The sequence below is a fragment of the Triticum aestivum genome, chromosome 1A (assembly GCF_018294505.1).
Source record: "Triticum aestivum cultivar Chinese Spring chromosome 1A, IWGSC CS RefSeq v2.1, whole genome shotgun sequence".
Classification (NCBI taxonomy): Eukaryota; Viridiplantae; Streptophyta; class Magnoliopsida; order Poales; family Poaceae; genus Triticum; species Triticum aestivum.
The window spans coordinates 257,622,339-257,644,543 of NC_057794.1; the positions used below are offsets into that span (position 1 = coordinate 257,622,339).

Genomic DNA, 22,205 nt, shown 5'->3' on the forward strand with positions numbered 1-22,205 from the left:
TTGAAATTATTTGTTATTTTCATAAGGAATTAATTAATGTAGTTCTTTATTGAATTAGCTTTTATTGACAAAATTATTTATGCTCGTAAGGTAAAAATAAATGTAATGACATGTTATAAATATTAATAGATGTCAAAATCAGGCCTCAGGAATGTCAGCCCTAAGAAGATTTTTCTTATAAGTGATAATTGAAATTGAAGTTTTTAGTTCACTTCACATTACAAGAAATCAATCCCTGTAAGTGAAATGAAGTCAATATGAGTGAAATACGAAACAAACAAGTATACAGAAATTAATTTTATTCAAATATGAAACTTAATAAGCACCTTATAAATGTGATATAAACAAAAACTAGATCAATATATATATATATATATATATATATATATATATATATATATATATATATATGATTCATGGTTTCCTTATAAAACAGTAATGAACACATACTTATTAATAGTTAATCTTAAAAATATATTCAAAATGCATAATACAAAATCTTAACAAAAGGAATTGTACATTAGTAAAAGATTAATACTGTTTGCAGCAATGTAACAAAGAATTAATGCAGTACATAATAGTTCAATATTTGAAATAATTGGCGCTATAGCATAATGACAAATCGTTCAAAAAACAAAGCACACCAATAAAACGTTCAGGTTAATCCAAATATGTACGATGTGTTAAACTTTCATTAACGACACACTACTAAGGAAATTATAAATAACAACGGTAAGAACAAGAAAATTAGTTCAGGGATTCATACATTTAAGTTTGCAATCAGTACACACTTCATTAATAGTTTCATTGCAACAACAAAATGAAAAGAAATACAATTAAGGTAAATATAACTGAGGACAATTTTTGATCGTGTGTGTTGGCGATCGACATTTGCTGCAAAACCTTGACTGGACAACACCCAACACACCACCCGGATGTTTGGTCTTCTGGTCCGGTGTTTTCCCACGTTTCTTCTTCTTGATGTTTGCTTCCATGCTAGACATGTACCTCTTATTTGAAGGTCTACCGTTCTTCTTCATTATAACAGGCGCAAGAATTGAAGAAACCGGAATTGAAATATTGTTTGCGGTATCAACAATTTGAAGACCTGAATCAGCAACTTCATTGACTTGCTGTTGAACACCAGAATGTGTAGTTACTTCATCTTCAGGGATTGATCCATATCCAACCTGGCATGTAGTTGTCTTTGAAAGTCTGTGCTCATGTAATTCCTTCTTGCAGCGAGTAAAATTAGACTTTGCAATTGCAAAAGCATCTTGATCATTTTCAGCTTCATTAACTATATCTATTGCAGCAAAATATAATAGCTTGTGCCTAAATGATCTCGATTCCTCGTTCGTGTCGCCGATATACTTCTCCAACTTATTGTTGAAACTAGATGACCTTGCTTGCTTTGTCCACCGCTTCATTATATGACAATCTGAAATTTTGCAGACACCTCGGTGCACAAAAATCTGGGACAAAGAACAACAGCGAACAAAATTAGTTGCTTTCAGATATAACATCATATTTAACAATTCAAATTTCTGAGATTCATACCGCTAGGACGTGGCTACAAAGAACACCAAAATGTTCGTAAAGTCCACATTCACAAGTGTAATATCCAATAGACTCGTCTACTTTGATTTTGTATATTACTTTCGACCACAATTCCCTAGACTCGGCCTGGACGTGCTTCACAATAAAAGTATGTTCCTCCATGCTAGGAAGCACAAGGTATGATGTTGACTTAATGAGCTCCTTCTTGAATAGATTATAAACCTTTGCAGTATAGATAACTGAAGCATGCTTCTCCATTGGATATCCAAAATGGACCTTAATTATTTTCTGCATTTATTTGCAGAAAATTAGATTTTGAATTTTTTTTAACAAAACATACATATAGCAACAAATTACTATCATAAAATAGTACAAAAGTGGATTTTACAAAATTTTCACCTGTTTGTTTTTCCTTTCGGCATCTGCGTCACAACTCTCACGATCGTCTATAAGCTTAGTGTACTGGGTAATGAATGCATTTATTGAAGAATTGCATACTGTATGTATCTTCAGCATAAAGTTTGCACACTCACTACGTTGAGTGCTACACATTCTAGCACAGAAAACTTTGCTAAAATATGGTTTAGCCCATTTGTGCCTACACTCGTAGGCTCTAGTCATAAAAGGATGTTCCTGCAAACAATATTTTACCGTAACGAAATTCCAGGCATATTCAAACTCTTCTACAGTTAGCATGTGGTTCACTAGCTTATGGAAATCATCGACAAATGTTTTGTGCTTGCTATAGACAGCACCAAGAAGTTCATGAGCCCGCTTAAGAACATGCCATTTGCACCATCTATGTTCTGCATGAGTGAAAACTTTCTGGACTATATTTCCAATTGCTCTAGCCCGATCTGAAATAAAGTATGATGGAAAATAATGTATTAAGAACATATAATTGCAAAATTTAGTCCTAGAAAATTACTTAATTTAGTTTGTGAAGAATCTCATACACTAAACATGAAATAAACAAGCCAGACGTAAAGGTCTTTCAAAAGTATTGTTTACCTGTAAGAATAGTAACAGGGTGTTTTCCACCCATCATAGCAACAAATTGCTTAAAAGCCCAACATAAATTCTCTTCCTTCTCATTAGTCAAGAACACTCCAGCGAATATTACACTCTCAAAGTGGTTACTAACTCCTACAAACATACCAAATGGCATTTTATAGATGTTTGTTCCATAAGTAGTGTCAAAAGTTATTGCATCTCCAAAGTGATTATATAATGATCTACTCCTCCCAGTAGTCCACATTAGTGACTTTAACCTGTTGTCATCATCCACCTGTGCACAGAAAGCAAATCTATCATCCATTGCTATCATATCACGGAAATTCTCCAGTGTCTTAGCAATGTCGTCCTGAAGGGTTTCACTTGCAATCTGAGAACAAACAGTACGCAACTTGTGCTTACAGAATGGTACTTTCTTTGTTGATCCATAGAAACCTGCTACTATAGAATTAACCCTTGTGAGTGATACATTATTCTCCCGAAGATTCTTTATTAAATCTCTGATTGGCTTGTCAATATGTTGATGTGAATGCAGGTGCTTTTTCTCACTGCAAGATTCCACAAGGGAATGATTGTGTTCCTCCCTAAAAACTTTGACATACCATTCTGAATTATCATTAAGATTTACCCTGAGTGTTGCCTTGCAACCACATCTAGTAGTGGCATATTTAGTAGTCTTGTTGATTCCCTGCACAGTAAATTGATGTATCATATTGAATGTCATTAAAAATAGTAATACATTCTACAATTATGTTTTAAAAATCCAACATAGTACAATATGATCATTTTTAACAAATTTACTTACGGATCATTGGCAAATTAATTCCTGCATAGTTTGTACGCCTTTGGAATTAATAAAATTATCACCATATCTAATACTGAAACCAAGCACCCAAGAATAAGTATTGTAGAAGTCATATGCTTCTGCCTTTGATGAAAACTTCATACCAACAACCGGCCTTAACATTTGAACAGAAGTGTCTTCACAAAAACTTCTAATTCCGTGTTCAACAGCTCCAACTTGTCCTCCTCTATCCAAAACAAATATACATCTATAAATCAAACTCCCAATACATATTAAGTATGAAAAAATATATTAAAAAGTTCTTACTTACTCAAGGTATCGTTCATTAGAATCAGACTCCTCAGTGTGAACATTGTATGCAGAAAATAAGTAGTCCTGATCTAGATTTTCAGGCCCAGATATCATATCTGTAATTTCAACGGTGTCTTTGATACATTCAAGACGGGACTGAACTTCATTCGAGTCATCAGCATAATCGTAAGTGTCCACCCTGTTTCAAATCATGATTACAAGTTCATGTACATCAATAATTTTATGTAAACTACATCGAAGGGTTGTCATAATGGAATTTATGTATTTTACCTTAAATTTGGTCTCGAAAGTACATCGTTGTCTTCTGAGCAATAAGGTCTATCAGAAAAGCAAGAACTATCTTCGGGTAATGACTTCAGATTGTTCCTAAATTGATAATGAATTAGTTACTACATAAGCAAAATTTGTAATAATAAATTTAAAAGTTAGGTGCAAACATATTAAAACTTATTATGAAGTATGTCAACTTACCGTTGATTCAAATTTGACATTGGCTGCTCAACCATGTTTAGTAGTGCCATAAAACTGCCCAGGATGCTATCCCTCTCACTATCCATATTAACCTACAACCTCAACGGATTTCCAACAGGTTAAATTAATATTCCTACTTTCCAACCAAATAAGATAAAAGAATGACCGTGCTATAATAATTCAATAAACTTGCATAACAGTAAATAGCAGGGTATTAATTTATAACACAACAGAAAAGCATCAATATCCTACAAGGAAGTTGTCAAATAGCAGGGGATAAACTAACCTTTTTGCTTTCCTCGGCGTCGAACAGATTGATAGCCCGCTAAGATATTGGAAAAAAGAGGGACCTAGAGATCCCAGTAAGTAGCTTTATACGATTCCAATCTCCAATCAGATCTTATTTGGGCTACGGTAGCTTCATGGCTTCAAATCTGATTACCAAATTGACACATAAGATTCCTAAGATTCCGAACTTGAGGACAAACCAGTTGATATTAGAACTTGAGGAGAACCAATGGTCACACAGAGAGAGAACTTGACTCACCAATTGAACCCTTTACGAGTCGCGCAAAGGGCGCTCGCTCGCGATGTCCATGTCATCACAGGCGCGCTGTACATGGTAGCCAATGGCAAGAAAGATTCGTGTTGGCCAACTGAATGAGAGGGTCCTGAACGCGGTGGCCAACTGGAGGATCCTAAACGCGATAGAAAGAAAACCCGCACACGCGACCTCCCATCTTCTCCAGCCCCACGCCCCATCCCCTCCATGCATCTCCGCCGCCGCCGCCCCCCATATCCACCGCATGAGGGCTCGCCCGTCCGCGCCGGCGACGCGCCTCCACCATCCAATCATCCCATCCTGGCTCTTCCGGCGTCCGACATCGGCCGCGTCTACTCGTCCACCGCTCCAGCGTCTCCCGTGATCGTCTACTACTGGCTTGCGGCGAAGTAGTAGACGATCACGGGAGACGATCACAATAGGAAACACACACAACGCCACCATAGCCGAGTTGTATGGAACGCCTCAAGTCTCTGCTCCACCAACGTCGCCTATTTGAGCTTTGTAGGTGCCAACACCCCTCCAGTCCCTCCTGAATAGCATCCTACCTCTCTCTTCCACTCCTATTTTTTTATTTAAGGGATGCCATGATTTAATGCCTAGAACCATCATCTTTGTTTGTGCAGATTCGTTTTTATATTTGCCTAGAAGATGTTCCATGAAAATCACAGAAGCACCGGCTGCACCGCACCGGGTTTAGGCTCGTCAAGAAGGTTGTGGCTGGAAGATAGTGGTAATCAACTTTATATACTACCCCTCCTGCAAGTTTACCCATGTCTTTTATTTTTGTTTATGCGATTAATTATTCATTCCTCTTAGTTGTTCATATATTCTGACGACGACTCATGTCGATATGTGCTTGCTTCGCAATGAAACTCTCCTCATGACTTTAGCAACAAGAAAGGCCAACTAGAATACTTGTTCTCCGTGTAATTTTGACGCTGGCTTTGTCGCAAGTTGGAAATTCAGGGTGCCGATCCGCAGGCGTTTGTCGGTTTAGTGTCCAAGGTAAGTTCTTAATGACGTCTGTTCTGAGCATGTGTTTGTTTCATCACTATATGGAATGCAGCAAAACTGGGGCCTAAATTTTGATGGTGAATGCAGGTTTTTTGGCCCAAAGATGATGATTGGTACAAGGGTTCCATCACGGCCTACACGGAACTAACCAATAATTCTGTATGCTTTCTATATACCTGGTTCTTATTTTTCTTATTCATGAAAAATTGGTGTGGCTAAGAGGATTGTCCTCAGTTAGATTTTAATTTTTTTTCTGCATTTTCCTTACTAAATGGCATGTTATCTACCACTCTATTTTCCATGTAATGTCTGCACTATGAAGAGTGGCATGTAAAATGTCGTGTAGTTGATATCTAAAGCTAAACAAACTGCAGGTGAAGTATGAAGACCTTACCCTAGATAATGAAATGATAAATTTTTCATTTCATCTGAGGAAATGAAGTGCCTGAACCTGAAATTTGGATCATCTAACCTGGATATAAGAAGGGATACGACGAGCTACTTGCACTTGCTGTCATCTTTCATGACTACCAAGGTCTTGATCGAGATAATATAGCGTGGGCTAAAATAACAGGTACTCCTATGTCTTTTCCTTATGAGTGCCGATGCTTCTAGCTGTTAACTGCGATTAGATGCCAATGGTCCTTTCCATTTATTCTTTCTGCCATCACAAGTTTTATTGCATTGTTTGTAGTCATTGTCCAGATTACTTTGAACTTTTACAGTGTGATACTTTATTTATTCTAGTGTTTATGGTAGTTTTGCATCAACTTACAACTTTATTAGATTTCTCGTGCACATCACATGTGTTAGATGGTTAACTGTCTCTTTTTACAGAAAATGCTTTCCAATGTTAAGCCCAGTATTGATTTATTATTTGAAAATTTTGTATTCATCTCCTCAATTACCCGACATTAACTTGTTATTTGATCATTTAGTCCTATTTTCCTCCACATTCCTACATTCCTAAAGTAAACAAGTGACATGGATTCCCTTTCTGTTAAATTGTTTCATTTAGTTATGTGGTTGATTTGCCATCTTTCAGTGCACCCTTTTACCCGTAGGCTTCTCACTTTTCTCAGTGACTTGGAATTTGTTCTCATGTAAAGAGCCTTGTGTGCCTCAACAGGTCATGCAGTGTGGCCAGTTGTTATAGTGGACGAGTCAAATGTTCATGCTAGCCGGGCCCTGAAGTCAATTCGGTTTGATCAATCAATACTTGTTCAATTCTTTGGCACCCATGATTTTACAAGGTTTGGTTTTGTGAATAGATAATAGCATATATTTTTGTTTTTCTTTTGAAGCAGTACACTAAAGTTGTGTTTATACCTCAGGATTAAGTAGAAGCAGGCGGTGCCCTTTCTGAATGGCCTTCTTTCTTCCTTGCATCTCAAATGCAAGAAAACACGCTTCTCCCGAGGCTTAGAAAAGCCAAGGAGTATGAGTCGAGAACCTCTTATATATTTTTAAGCAATAATTGTTTTTTTCCTGAATACACATCAGACTTGAGAGATTTTCTATTATCTTGCATGATGCCCTATTGGTATGATACTACAAAATATCGATTGTATAGGTTTCTCCTCACACAAAAGCTTCCAGAAAATATGTTGCAACTTTGGAAATCCATTCAAAATGATGGTTCTGATGATAATGGCCAAGATGACGCGATAGGCTCTTGTAATAATTTATCAGAAGAAAATGGAGAGGATGCTGAAATGACTCAGATAGAACTAGGAAATCTTCGTGTGAGCAACCTATGTATGTTTGAGCAAATAGCACAGTAGCTCCCCCCTCTAAATAGAGTAACCAGCGTTTAAAGATGCAAAAAATGCACTGGAAGCATGTCCATCCTACCCATTTCAAGGATGCCCTGTTTCTCACTTGAATCTTGGACTGCCCTTTTGAGCTACAATGCTGCTGCTTTATGCAAGTTTTCCTTGGTGGGAGACACAAGCAGACTTGGCACTTCTGGATAGTGGAGTTATATCTGTTCCAGAGGTATGGACATATGTTATATGTTCAATTATGATGCAGTTCATATTGCACTATCGCCAATAATCCAAAACACTGATCTGTTTTAGTTTGTTCTTCCTACCCATAACCCTTTACAAGAAATAATTGATTTCCATTTACTCCCTCCATTCCAATTTATGTTGTGTCTTCATATTTTGTCATTTAACTTTATGTGCCATAAAATTATACCATTGAAACTCCATTTTGATTGTGCTTAATGTAGGCATAGAAGGTTTCCATCAGAGAAATCATTCTGAACATTACTTAAGATGACAGTCTATGCCTTAGAGCATATATGGAGCTCTTATTTGGCACATACATCTTCTGTTCATGTTGTTGTATATCTTCTGCTGACCCCTTTTCTTGGTGCTGGCTGAGCTTTGCATGTTTATGTTTATATATGCATCAGCATTTCCTCCTTTATTCGTTCTTCTTAGTGTATAACAAACCTGATTGTGTGAGTTTCTTTCCTGGCAGGATAGTATCTGATTCAGACCATTTCCATAACAAAATGCACATATGGCCTGAAGAGTATGCTGCTTTCAGGAAGTTCGCATCGGTAAAAGGTATTTATTCAGCTCCAAACTGTCATCAAGCCTGCATGAAATTTGGTGTTCCATTTTGGAACAGTTTACTCTCATGAGTGGGTTTGTGCTGCTGTTACTGCAGTCCCTTGTCCCGCTGGAAGACTTGGCTTCTTCAGTGAGCATGCTCCAATACTACACTACCATTCAACCTAGTGTGAGGTAATCTCGTTCTTCCTTGACGTGGGTAGTAAGATATTCTTTTTTGTGCTTCCATGTTAGCTGATCTTCTGCCTGTGTAGTTGTTTTTGCCTTATGTCTTTATGTGTTGTGATTGTCCACATTGGCAGAGAGTTATGTCATTTGTGATTTGGATTGTGAGAGGTTAACGTTGCATTGTTTTACTAGCTGAAGCTGGGGAATTTCGGGCTTTGTTTGATGGTGTTGCTCCTCTTTCGAGGAAGATACATTTAGAGGAGACTCGGGAAGACATGAAAGCTGCGACCAAATTGCAATGGTAATTGATTAACATTAAATGTCCAAAGCGCAATATCATCAGTAGTCAATAAGAGTAATTTGCTATCAGCATTAATTCATCCATGACTATGAGATATATTAACTCTTGAAAATGTTGAACTGGGTAGCATTTTTTGTGACTTATCAGTTTTGAAGGAAAGCTAGAGACTATTGATTTTAAATCGTCGACACATGATTTGCTTTATACAAACGATGTTTGGGTGCATTTCACTTTGAGAGTTGTTGCCAGTTTTTGAATATGAATATTCTCACTTGCTAGCACATATTATAACATGTCAAGTTGATTCCTATCAGTCAAATATAATCTTGTAGAGAAGTATGATAATATTCTAGAGCAATCTGGGTGCATGAACTAATACATGTTCCTGCGAAATGTTTACTTGTTTCTGTCTGGGAAAGAAAAAATTAATACATTATATATTCAGATGATTTTAGAAGAAGTACCACCTTGGTGAAATATCATATAACATTCTCTAGAAACATTTTCCTAATCCTACAATCAAAGCATGCTAATGGTTTATATTTTGTGCTGCTGCATCCTTAGTATCCTTTACTTTTGACCACATATTGCTCAATGATGGTACCCGAACAAAATCACATGTTATGAAAATGATCGAGGGATACGAAACTGTACCGTTCAAGTCAAAATTTAATGAGTGGCCACCAACTCCTGATTTGAAATTGTCGTCTGAGGATGGAAGAGGCAAAGTTGCAGGTTGCTATCTACAAATTATAATGCTTGGTACTATGGATTGCTAGAAGGTTCATATCACATATATTTACATTTTCTGACACTGGCATTTTTCATCACAGTATTAGGATGAAATGGACTTTCCATTCGCCAAAAAAGAAAAGAGAACAAATGAAATTGGCTTGCAGATTCAGTTTTCATTTGCACGTTATCAAAGTTAATACTTGTTAAAATAGGTCAGCTTGGAATGATATGTGTTTCTGTAGTCTCTCTATTGCTTATGGTTTTGAAGTACATATCTAGCTATTTTTGAACATACATGAGTGACAATAAGGTTCTCCCTCCGTTCCTAAATATAAGTCTTTGTAGAGATTTCACCATGAACCACATACTGATGTATATAGATACATTTTAGAGTGTAGATTCACTCATTTTGCTCCGTATGTGGTCCATAGTGAAATCTCTATAAAGACTTATACTTAGGAACGGAGGGAGTATATAGCTTTCCTTGGTCATCATGGAGCATAACCATTGTACAATTATCAATGTATGAAAAAAGGGTAGCCTGGTGCATGTAGCTCCCGCTTCTGCAGGGTCCGGGGAAGAGTCCGACCACTTTGGGTCTATAGTACGCAGCCTTTCCCTACATTTCTGTAAGAGGCTGTTTTGAGGACTTGAACTCGTGACCTCATGGTCACAAGGCAGCAGCTGTGAACTGTAGAGTTGGTTTCATGCTTTCATAAGATACTGAAATTAGAGCTTCAGCTTATATTTGGTGAGCAGACACTTTTTGAAAATCGACAGCTGAAGGTATAAATGCCCTTGGTCCACGGTTGTGATTTTCTTCAAGCTCAGTACAGAAGTTTCTTATGTGTTTTTGGTTCACCTTCGCCCGTCCTGACATTCATCACAATAAAATATTTTACTTATAGTTGTATACATTGTTAGTCTGTTTTTTTGTTCATTTCAGAAGCTTCAAATATTATGGTTAGCGGTGTACTGGTGTAGAATCCTCAAAGTTTTCAAGTATTTTAGTCTCCCTTTTTTGCAGTATTAGAATGTCTTATGGTGCATTTTCTTCTGCAATCTAATATATGGAACTGATCTATTGCTCTTTTGGACTGACTGTCTTAACGTTGAAGTAAGAATCTTATCATACGGAGACGTTTTCTTTATTTAAGATAAGGATACACTCTTGCATGTAAAATCTGGATAGATTCCCTGCCCTGAGTATGTTGTTTCGTATCCTTTAATTAAGACTTTCGCTGTTAATAAATATATGATGCTTAACTATGATCTCTTGTCATCAGGCAATTTTTTTGTGCACAATAATAATCATATCAGTAAATGGTACTCCCTCTGATCCAATAAAAGCATTGTGGCTTTAGTTCAAATTTGAACTAATGCTGAACTAAAGCCATGACACTTTCATTGGATCGGAGGTAGAATGTTATTTTATTCTTACTCTCACCTTCCATGTGCATGCTAGGTATCTTGCCATTCAGGTCCAGCGAATCACTAGGTAATTATACGTTGTTCTGGGTTAGATCAACTTGTTCCTGGGTGTCTGAAAGGGAAAGGGCAGAACTGGTGGGGAGTACAACCGACTAAAATCCATGTAGCATTTGTGTTGGGTACATCAAGATGAAGATCAAGAGAATTCCGGTGAAAGGCATCATGCTGATTTTGATGTCGAAATGGATGATGCCAAGCCTCTAGAGGACTCTGAAAGTTTTCTTTTTTGTTTGGTTCCTTATTTGTGGCCTCATGAGGCCCCTTTCTTCAGTCAAACTGAATCACTTCATGTTAGCTTGTCTTCACTTTTGGATTAACTATAATGCATCGTCTCACTCGTTTATGCTCCATGGGTGAGTGGTACATATCATCCTTTAGGTGTACTCAAACTCAAATAACAGGTGTACCCCCGAACTCAAATAATATTGTACCTGAGTTTGATCAATGTAGTACTAATAGATCCTAATGTTATAGAATACACTCATATTGATGCACATGAATGAAACTGAGGACCAAACATGACAGTTGAATGTGTTGAGACAAGATAAGTGCGCACAGGCCCGTAATAAGTGGTGCCATCAGGTGGCGCCCCAACCACTAGTCTACTCATACACTGCGGCAAGAACTTGAGGAGAAACAATGGCGACGGAGAGAAAGAATATTAATGGGGGAAACAGAGGAGACGGAGGTTTGGACGAGAAGGATAAGTTGTATTCCCATTGTATAAGTTTACCGCTGCGATTACTAACTTATACGGACGCTGGCGGCACAGATCTTGACGAAAATGAGGAACGGTGGATCTAACACCGGTACCTACCGGCACCGGTAGAAAAACTTAGTCGGTAGTGGCCCAGCTAGCACCCCTTCATCATTTTGATGTTAGGCTTAGATGAATGGTCTGGGTAGTGGCCCAGCTAGCACCCCTTCATCATTTGGATAGGAGTAGCGGCAAATGTTGTCAAGATGACGGATTCAGGCATATTGTTGTAATACTTTGTAAGGTCCTCGAGAATAATCAATAAAGTTGCCGCATGCATCTTTCACATGCAGAGGGCGGTGGTCATCCTCCTTTTCTAAAAAATAATTCTAATATATACGATCCCAGCAAAATCTTCCAACCTGATGGCGGGCGCGGGTCGGATTTGGTCGACGATGCTGCCGCAACCCACCCCCAGGACGCCTGTGGTACGAAGCCCGTGGACGTGGAAGGCCTGTCCTGGCCGTACGAACCTTTGGTCAAACAGCATCTCTCATCGCATCGCGTCCCCCCCCGTTGATCGTGCCTTAGGCGGACGAGACGCGACGATGCACTCATTCACCGGAGAGGCCGACCAGATTCCCACTCGAACAATGCCATGTCGAGGGCTGGTTCGCTCGCCGTGGTACGTTCGTACCTTACCACCGTCGGTCTCCGGCCCCGCGCGCGCGCGCGTGAACGGTGGAACAGTGACGGCGCTTTCGTGGCGCGCGCGCGTTAACTGTCCATGACTTGACGTACGTGCGTGAGGTGTTTCACGGGCACGAGCGAGCAGAGCGCATGCACCCCACCACCCATGGTGTTTCTATGAATTCCTGATTTCTATTTAGTGCATTCTTTCGGTACAAAGCCTGCCTTCGCATCGCCGGCTAGGCGGCTAGCAGGACACGGAACAAGACATGCTATCTGGGCGCTGTGTAGGAACAATTTCTCTATAGCGCGTAGGAAAAAAAAACTGAGTAAGCCCAATTGGCTCATTTTTTAAAGAGAAAATTGTCATCAAACTAAAAAGAAAAAGTTCTGACGCATAAAACGGCAGAGAAACATAAATTTACATTGCCAAGCTCTATATTAGAAAAATTGACATGCTATATCCATAAAACTGACATCCTCTAATATAAATTTATAACATGGTATACTCAATGAATGTGCCAAGGTATCTACAAACACTAAAAATTGTCATGCTCCGACTTAGGACATGTATATATGAAAAAAGGGAAATTTGCCAAGTTTAAAAAAAGTGCATAAAAGAATGATATACATGTTTGTAAAATCACAACAAAAGGGGGGCTTTGCCAAAAAAAGTACTAGTGACAACATCGCAAAATTTGCCATTTGAGTAATACAAATAGATTCCGTATAAAAAGTTTCGTCGGTTATGTATGTAAATTACAATGTTATGGAGAAAACAAAATCCGTAAAAATTGCTATGTGAGCAGTCCATTCATTGTCTAGAAAATTAAAGTTGCCATGGTAGCTACAAATAAGCCACCATGGTTATTGAAAAAATTGGTCTAAAGAGTGAAATTGCCATGGAACAATAGTAAATTGCAGATGGAAAATTTAGGAAAAACATTTCAAATTTTGAAAAATTCGTAATCGGGGACAAGCCAAATTTAAGAATTTTGTTTGTTTTTAGAAAAATATGGCAAAGTTAGGGGATTTATCCTTTGAAAGGATGACAAATTTAGGAATTTGCCATGGACACATGAGACAAGTGTAATTGATAATTCCGCTTGTTAGGACAAATAATTAAAAAAATGTCATGATCTAATTAATAAAATTTCCCCTCTCTAAAGAATAAAAATTTCCATGCTACCCAAAATAAACTAACATGGTCTAATTAACAAAATGTGCCATGGTGTAATTAGTAAAATTTCCATGTACTGGAAAATAAAACGTTGCATGGTCTAATTAATAAAATTGACATGGTCTAAATAATAAAATTGCCATGGTACCTATGATAAACTACCATGTTCTAATTAGTAAAAAACACCATGTTATAATTAGTAAATTTCCATGGTATCTATAATAAAATTGCATATGACAAAATTAGGAAAAAATATTCACTAAAAACATTTCTATTTTATGAACTTTGTAATGGGTGGCATGGAAATTTTATGATTTTTGTTCTTTAAAAAAGGGGGCAAAGTTAAAGAATTTATTCTATGAAAAATGGTAAATTTAGGAAGTTGCCATGGGCACATGAGACAATTATATTTCTTTTAAAAAACTACTCCCTCCGTCTCAAAATAAGTGTCTCAAGCTTAGTACAATTTTGTACTAGAGCTAGTACAAAGTTGAGACAGTTATTTTGGGACGGAGGGAGTACCATTTTAATATGGTAAATGATACGTCCCCGACGTATATATAATGGTTTATTCTTCAAGGCAATATTTATATCATTTTTACATACTTTTTGGCATCAATTTATATCACTTTCATTTCGACTAACTTATTGATCTAGTGCTAAAAGCTAGTTCCCGTTTTGTATTTGGGGGGGTTGGGGGGTTGGGTCAAAAGTTCACAAAGTTGATTTTTTGGAATAAAAAAACTAGTGAGAAGATGGGCCCCTCGGGTGCACAGGGTGCCCATGCGGCTGGATAGCACTGCCCCTGCCCTGGCCGCGCCGTGGGGCAGTGTGGGTCCTCCTTAAGACAGTTGGGGCTCTTCTCCGGCCACAAGAAAGATTCTAAAATAAAAACATCTGGTAAAAAGTTCTGCCTGATCAGAGTTATGGATCTCCGCTTACTCAAGAAACAGTGATCAGCCCCAGAAAAGTATAAAAAACAGAGAGAAAGACAGAGAGAGAGAGATTAGATCCAATCTCGGAGGGGCTCTCGCCCTCCGGGAGCCATGGAGGCAAACCTCTCCCCATCTAGAGGAGAGGCCAAGGAAGAAGAAGGAGAGGGGTTTTTTTAGCCCTCTCTTTCGGTGGTCTTCATCAACTCCGTTGTCTTCATCAAGATCTCCATCACCTTCCTCCCTCTATATATAGTAGTTCACTCTCCCGCTACCTGTTTACCTGAACATGGTGTTTGATGCTATTAACTACATTCCAATGATTTTTTGCATCTACGTTATGTCTGAGTAATTTATTTTTGTACTATGGGTTAATTGTGATAGGCTATGGTTTATTTGAGTTGTATGTTGATATGGTGGTGTCCTATGGTGCGTACCGTTTGCGCACACATGTGGGATTCACACTTTTGGGTTTTGCAATATGTGATTGTTTTGCTTATGACGGGTTTCAGGAGCGACAGAAACTTAAACCCTTGTTTGTGATTTGTTGCATATGGGATAAAGGGGACCTTAGATCTTAATGCTATGGTTTGGTGTTACCTTAATGAATCTTTGGTATTTGCAGATGCTTGCTAAAGTTTCAACATAAGTACTTTTAGTCAAAGGATTTTGATGCATGTTAGTGTAGGCCTCTCCCACATATAAACTATAATAGATGATTATCACTTTTATTCCATATCCAATTGCCTAGGGACAATTCCGCAGCACAAACCACCACTACTCCACACTCGTTATCCTTTATTTTGTTTCACCTTTACATTACAATACATAACCTTTATTTTCAAGTTCTTATTATCTTGTAAAGCTATCATTTCACACCCTGAAAGTACTTCTAGTTTTATTTCTTTCGAACGGAAACTGTCGCCTTCCACACACAACTCCATTTTACATCATTTCAAATTAAATTTTTATAAGATTAATACACAACATTAAAAGTCCGATTCAAAAAATTTAGAAAAATTCGAGTCGGTTTGTTGTTCAAAACATTAACTGATTTCTCCAGTGAAGTGTGAGGCTTTCGAACGGAAATCGCCGCCCTGAACAAACAACTCCAAAATTTTATGTTTAAATTTTTTATACAATTAATAAACACCGTTGGATTTATCACCCTCGGAGTTATCATGCTCAATTTTTCTAAAATTCCGAGTTAGTTTGCTATTTTCAGAGCATTACCTGATTTTTCAGTCACAAAAAAGGGAAAAAAGCTTTTCGGTTCAGCATAGCATGCAAACGAGCTCGGAAATGGATGAAACTTGGCATGGTGTCTTCGCAGGATCACTGTAGGGTGGTATAAATATTTGAGAATGTTACGACCAAAACTAGTTGACTTTCATGTACAAATCGAACACTCTCCAATGAAGTGTGAGGGTTTCGAACGGAAAACCGCCGCCTTCCACACACAAGTCCATATTTAACATCATTTGAAATTCAAACATTTTATATGATTAATAAACACCATTGTAAGTCCCATTCTCAAATTTTTCGAATATTTTGAGTTGGTTGCTATTTTTGAAGCATTAACTAATTTTCCAGCCACTAAAAAGGGTAAAATCCTCTGGGGTTCAACATAGAGTGCAAACGAGCTTGAAAATAGATGAAACTTGGCATGAGGTCTTCTTAGGACCCATGTACATGTAGGGTGTGGTCAAGAATTTAGAGGATTACGGGAAAACGAGATGCACTTCATGTACAAAATTGAACACTCCATAGCGAAATGTCAAGGTTTCGTATGGAAACCGCCACCTTCCACACACAACTCCATTTATTTTACATCATTTCAACGTCAAACCTTTTCTATAATAAATACACATCATTAGAAGACCCATGCTCAAATTTTAGAACATTTTGGGTTGGTTTGCTATTTTCAAAGTATTAACTATTTTTTATAATCACTTGAAAGGGCAAAAAGCTCTTCGGTTCAACATGTTGTGCAAACAAGCTCAGAAATTGATGAAACTTGGCATGGTGTGTCATAGGACCCCTATAGGGTGTGGTAAATATTTGAGGGTGTTCCAATAAAAACTAGATGCACTTTGTGTACAAACTGAACACTCCCAGGGAAGTGTGAGGATTTCAAACGGAATTCTCCATTTTTCACATCATTTCAGCTTATTTTTATATGACTAATACACACCACTGAAATTCTCATGCTCAAATTTTAGAACATATTGAGTTGGTTGCTATTTTTTAAGCATTGGATGATTTTCAGGTCACTAAAAAGGGAAAAGACCTCCTCGGTTCAACATAGCATGCAAACGAGGTGGGAAATGGATGAAACTTGGCATGGTGTCTTCATAGGACCATGTAGGGTATGGTTAAAATTTGAGAGCGTTACGATGAAGAGTAGATGCACTTTGTGTATAAACTGAACACCCTCCAGCAAACCAAAACACTCTCCTTCCACATACAACTACATTTTTTTACAACATTTCCCCTTTAAACTTTTTCTATGTTGAACATACAACTTTGGCGAGTGTTGTATAATGCCGCCACTGCTAATATTAGAATTTTTAAAAGTTGTGCAAAATATTGCAGTGGTGCACACTATAGAGTTCCCGCCACTATTACGTCGAGATCCAATGGAGGCCCCAATCCCCACCCGTCACTGTTGTTTCCATCACATGGGTAATTCTATGAAAAATAGGCGTGGCGGGTCACTATTACCGCCCGTCACTGCTGAGCTTTTAACAGTGGCCGATTTTTTCCCACCCGCCACTGCTACTTTAAAAAATAGCTGTCGAGGGTACCTGTTCGTGCCCGCCACTAAGTTGAGCCCACCTATAATACTTTTTCCAGTATGTGCAACCTAATTAAGGCGACTTTAACATCGATCTTCACCATCATCATCCACATCTTCATCATTGACATCTAGTTCATCTCTTTGTATGGCTAAACCATACTATGGATTCATACTTGTGTTACATTAATCATCCATCTATTATTGCCATGAACAACTTGATGATGCTTGTTGTCTCCATGTTCGAGTAAACCCCCTAGTATTGGGGATATGGAGGAACCCTAGTATGTGTATGAGTTGAACGCCCATAAGATACACGATTCACTCTTGTATTTTTATGTTCACTATCCTCCTTGATGTTGTGTGAAGTTGATAACCCACAAGTATAGGGGATCAATTGTAGCTCTTTTCGATAAGTAAGAGTGTCAAACCCAACGAGGAGCAGAAGAAAATGACAAGTGGTTTTCAGCAAGGTGATGTCTGCAAGTGCTGAAATTGTAAGTAACAGAGTAGTTTGATAGCAAGATATTTTGTAAAAAGCAACTAATGATAATAGTAACAAAAGTGCACCAAGGTAGCCCAATCCTTTTGAGGCAAAGGACGTGCCAAAACGGTCTCTTATAATAAGCAAAGCGTTCTTGAGGGTACACGGGAATTTCATCTAGTCACTTTCATCATGTTGATTCGATTCGTGCTCGCTACTTTGATAGTTTGATATGTTGGTGGACCAGTGCTTAGGTGTTGTTCTTACTTGAACAAACCTCCTACTTATGATTAACCCCCTCGCAAGCATCCACAACTACGAGAAAAATATTAAGGATAAATCCTAACCATAGCATTAAACTTTTGGATCCAATCGGTCCCTTACGGAATATCACATAAACTAGGGTTTAAGCTTCTGTCACTCTCGCAACCCATCATCTAATAACTACTCCACAATGCATTCCCTTAGGCCGAAATATGGTGAAGTGTCATGTAGTGGACGTTCACATGACACCACTAAGGGAATCACAACATACATACTATCAAAATATCGAACACAAAGTTCGCATGATTACTTGCAACATGATTTCTCCCGTGACCTCAAGAACAAAAGTAACTACTCACAAGTGATAAACATGCTCAAGATCAGAGGGGTATTAAATAGCATAATGGATCTGAACATATAATCTTCCACCAAATAAACCATATAGTAATCAACTACAAGATGTAATCAACACTACTAGTCACCCACAAGCACCAATCTATAGTTCCGGTAACAAGATTGAACACGCGAGATGAACTAGGGTTTGAGATGAGATGGTGCTATTGAAGATGTTGATGGAGATTGCCCTCCCCAAGATGGAAGAGTTGTTGGTGATGATGACGCGATGATTTCCCCCTCCAGGAGGGAAGTTCCCCCTGCGAAGTCGCTCCGCCGAAGGGCAAAAGTGCTTCAGCCCAAGTTCCGCCTCGAGACGACGGCGCTCTGTCCTGAAAGTCTTCTCCTTATTTTTTCTAGGTCAAAATAACTTATACTCCCTCCATCCGGTCAAGAGTGTACATCTAGAGATTTTAGGACAAATTATGGAGTTGAGTAAAAGATGCATTGAAAAGGAGCAAGCCACCATCTCTCTCCTCTTTAATTACCCATCCCCAATGAGCTAAGTGCATGTATAAATTAAGAAGACAATGTGTAGATTGCTATTGGTTTTGATTACTGTGTGATGAGAGAGAAGTATTTTTTCCTACTTTAAAGTGCATTGGAAATGTAGAAGTACACTCTTTTGCGGACAAATTCTAAAGCTAGATGTACACTCTTCACCGGACGGAGGGAGTATACCAGAAGATGGGCACCGGAGGTGGGCCTGGGTGAGCACAACCCACCAAGGCACGCCTGGGCTCGCTGGCACGCCCAGGTGGGTTGTGCCCACCTGGTGGGCTCCCTCTAGTACTCATTGGCTCCAATATTCCTCATATTTTCCATAAAAAATGTCCGTAAAGTTTCAGCTCATTTAGAGTTGTGCAGAATAGGTAGCCTGATGATACGTCTTCAACTTATCTATAATTTTTTATTGTTCCATGCTATTATATTATCCATCTGGGATGTTTTATATGCATTTATATGCTGTTTTATATGATTTTTGGGACTAACCTATTAACCTAGAGCCTAGTGCCAGTTTCTGTTTTTCCTTGTTTTTCAGTATCGCAGAAAAGGAAAACCAAACGGAGTCCAATTGATCTGAAATTTCACGGAGAGCATTTTTGGACCAGAAGAAGCCCACGGAGTACCGGAGATGTGCCAGAAGAGTCCCGAGGCCACCACGAGGGTGGGGGCGCGCCCTACCCCCTGGGCACGCCCCCTACCTCGTGGCCGCCTCGGGGACCCCCTGACTTGTTCCCGACTCCAACACCTCTTATATAACCCCAAACTTCCAGAAAGAAACCTAGATCGGGAGTTCCGCCGCCGCAAGCCTTTGTAGCCACCGAAAACCAATCTAGACCCGTTCCGGCACCCTGTCGGAGGGGGGAATCCCTCTCCGGTGGCCATCTTCATCATCCCGCGCTCTCCATGACGAGAAGGGAGTAGTTCACCCTCGGGGCTACGGGTATGTACCAGTAGCTATGTGTTTGATCTCTCTCTCTCTCTCTCTCTCTCTCTTGTGTTCTTGATTCGGAATGATCTTGATGTATCACGAGCTTTGCTATTATAGTTGGATCTTATGATGTTTCTCCCCCTCTACTCTCTTGTGATGAATTGAGTTTTCCCTTTGAAGTTATCTTATCGGATTGAGTCTTTAAGGATTTGAGAACACTTGATGTATGTCTTGCGTGTGCTTATCTGTGGTGACAATGGGATATCACGTGATCCACTTGATGTATGTTTTGGTGATCAACTTGCGAGTTCCATGACCTTGTGAACTTATGCATAGGGGTTGGCACACGTTTTCGTTTTGACTCTCTGGTAGAAACTTTGGGGCACTCTTTGAATTTCTTTGTGTTGGTTGAATAGATGAATCTGAGATTGTGTGATGCATATCGTATAATCATACCCACGGATACTCGAGGTGACATTGGAGTATCTAGGTGACATTAGGGTTTTGGTTGATTTGTGTCTTAAGGTGTTATTCTAGTATGAACTCTATGATAGATTGAATGGAAAGAATACTTCATGTTATTTTACTACGGACTCTTGAATAGATCGATCAGAAAGGATAACTTTGAGGTGGTTTCGTACCCTACAATAATCTCTTCGTTTGTTCTTCGCTATTAGTGATTTTGGAGTGACTCTTTGTTGCATGTTGAGGGATAGTTATATGATCCAACTATGTTATTATTGTTGAGAGAACTTGCACTAGTGAAAGTATGAACCCTAGGCCTTGTTTCCTAGCATTGCAATACCGTTTGTGCTTACTTTTATCATTAGTTACCTTGCTGTTTTTATATTTTCAGATTACAAAAACCTATATCTACCATCCATATTGCACTTGTATCACCATCTCTTCGCCGAACTAGTGCACCTATACAATTTACCACTGTATTGGGTGTGTTGGGGACACAAGAGACTCTTTGTTATTTGGTTGCAGGGTTGTTTGAGAGAGACCATCTTCATCCTATGCCTCCCATGGATTGATAAACCTTAGGTCATCCACTTGAGGGAAAATTTCTACTGTCCTACAAACCTCTGCACTTGGAGGCCCAACAACGTCGACAAGAAGAAGGTTGTGTAGTAGACATCAAGCTCTTTTCTGGCGCCGTTGCCGGGGAGGTGAGTGCTTGAAGGTATATCTTTAGATCTTGCAACTGAATCTTTTAGTTTCTTGTTTTATCACTAGTTTAGTCTATAAAAGAAAACAAAAAATGGAATTAAGGTTGCCTCATATGCTTCATCTTTTTAATGTTTTTCGTGAGAATAAGGATTCCGATAATTGTGCTCAAGTGCTAGAAGAAGAAATCTATAAAATGTTTGGCACTAAATCTTCATATGATGAGCATGACTGCAATGTTGTTAGTATGAATTCTTTGAATACGCATGATGCTAATGATATGCAAAGCCACAAGCTTGGGGAAGCTATGTTTGATGAAGATGATATTTTTTGTCTCCCAAGTTTTGATGAGCAAATTTATTATGATGATTATATTGATGAAAGTGGGTTCAGAAGAGTGTCAACTTTAGGAAGTGATGATCCCACTATTTTGGAGGGTGTTGAATCTTATTATGACAATATGAAAGTGGATTTGGAGAGGTCATGACTTTCTTTAGTAATTCCACTATTTCGGAAGAGATTCCAATTGATTATGAGAACAAAGTTGCTATCTATGATGATTATTGTGATGACATGTATGCTATAAAGAACAATCATAACCATGAAACTTGTCATCTTGATTTTAATTTTCAAGTGGATTATGCCTCACATGATAGTTATTTTGTTGAGTTTGCTCCCACTACTATTCATGAGAAGAAATTTGCTTATGTGGAGAGTAATAAAAATTCTATGCTTGTAGATCATGAAAAGAATGCTTTATGTGATAGCTATATTGTTGAATTCATTCATGATGCTACTGAAAATTATTATGAGCAAGGAATATATGCTAGTAGGAATTGCAATAATATCAAGTTTCCTCTCTATGTGTTGAAAATCTTGAAGCTATGCTTGCTTTGCCTTCCTATGCTAAATGATTATTGCTCCCATAAGTTGTTTGCTCACAAAATCCCTATGCATAGGAATTGGGTTAGACTTAAATGTGCTAGTCATCTGCTTCATCATGCTCTCTTTATGTTTTAATTCTTATCCTTTATGTGAGCATCATTGAAATCATCATGCCTAGCTAGGGGCGTTAAACGATAGCGCTTGTTGGGAGGCAACCCAACTTCATTTTTGTTATTTGCTTTTTGCTCCTGTTTAGT

At 38.5% G+C, this 22,205-nt stretch overlaps 1 protein-coding gene and 1 long non-coding RNA gene across 14 annotated transcripts; one reads left to right on the forward strand and one right to left on the reverse strand.

The window, feature by feature from the left end:
- Positions 1 to 772: 772 nt before the first annotated feature.
- LOC123116339 (protein FAR1-RELATED SEQUENCE 5-like) lies at positions 773 to 4,591 on the reverse strand. Of its 4 annotated transcripts, none has more exons than XM_044537390.1 (9): positions 4,449 to 4,591; positions 4,163 to 4,254; positions 3,962 to 4,057; positions 3,690 to 3,869; positions 3,523 to 3,605; positions 2,572 to 3,262; positions 1,960 to 2,417; positions 1,561 to 1,848; positions 773 to 1,475 (listed from the first exon to the last, which is right to left on the reverse strand). In XM_044537390.1, the coding sequence occupies exons 6-9, from the start codon at positions 2,885 to 2,887 to the stop codon at positions 837 to 839; spliced, it is 1,701 nt and encodes a 566-aa protein (XP_044393325.1). In that variant the 5' UTR covers positions 2,888 to 3,262; positions 3,523 to 3,605; positions 3,690 to 3,869; positions 3,962 to 4,057; positions 4,163 to 4,254; positions 4,449 to 4,591; the 3' UTR covers positions 773 to 836. The 4 variants fall into 4 exon arrangements, with proteins under 4 accessions (XP_044393325.1, XP_044393272.1, XP_044393444.1 ...); XM_044537337.1 differs by having other exon boundaries at positions 3,380 to 3,605; XM_044537509.1 differs by lacking the exons at positions 773 to 1,475; positions 1,561 to 1,848; positions 1,960 to 2,417 and having other exon boundaries at positions 3,214 to 3,262.
- Positions 4,592 to 4,800: 209 nt separating this feature from the next.
- Positions 4,801 to 11,364, forward strand: LOC123045014 (uncharacterized). 10 transcript variants are annotated; one of them, XR_006420956.1, is made up of 10 exons: positions 4,802 to 5,228; positions 5,351 to 5,457; positions 5,618 to 5,732; positions 5,829 to 5,900; positions 6,116 to 6,315; positions 6,871 to 6,994; positions 7,076 to 7,739; positions 8,232 to 8,320; positions 8,424 to 8,500; positions 8,687 to 11,364. It is a non-coding gene; the product is annotated as an uncharacterized lncRNA (long non-coding RNA). The 10 variants fall into 10 exon arrangements; XR_006420957.1 differs by having other exon boundaries at positions 4,801 to 5,228; positions 7,076 to 8,500; positions 8,687 to 8,795; positions 10,996 to 11,364; XR_006420953.1 differs by having other exon boundaries at positions 4,801 to 5,228; positions 7,076 to 8,320.
- Positions 11,365 to 22,205: the final 10,841 nt, after the last annotated feature.

Excerpts from the sequence above, each read along its gene's own strand:
- LOC123116339 (XM_044537390.1), bottom strand. The coding sequence starts at position 2,887 with ATGATAGCAATGGATGATAGATTTGCTTTCTGTGCACAGGTGGATGAT. Across the intron at positions 1,849-1,959 it reads CCGAAAGGAAAAACAAACAG|AAAATAATTAAGGTCCATTT; the intron begins GTGAAAATTTTG and ends AAATAAATGCAG. Across the intron at positions 1,476-1,560 it reads TTTGTAGCCACGTCCTAGCG|ATTTTTGTGCACCGAGGTGT; the intron begins GTATGAATCTCA and ends TCTTTGTCCCAG.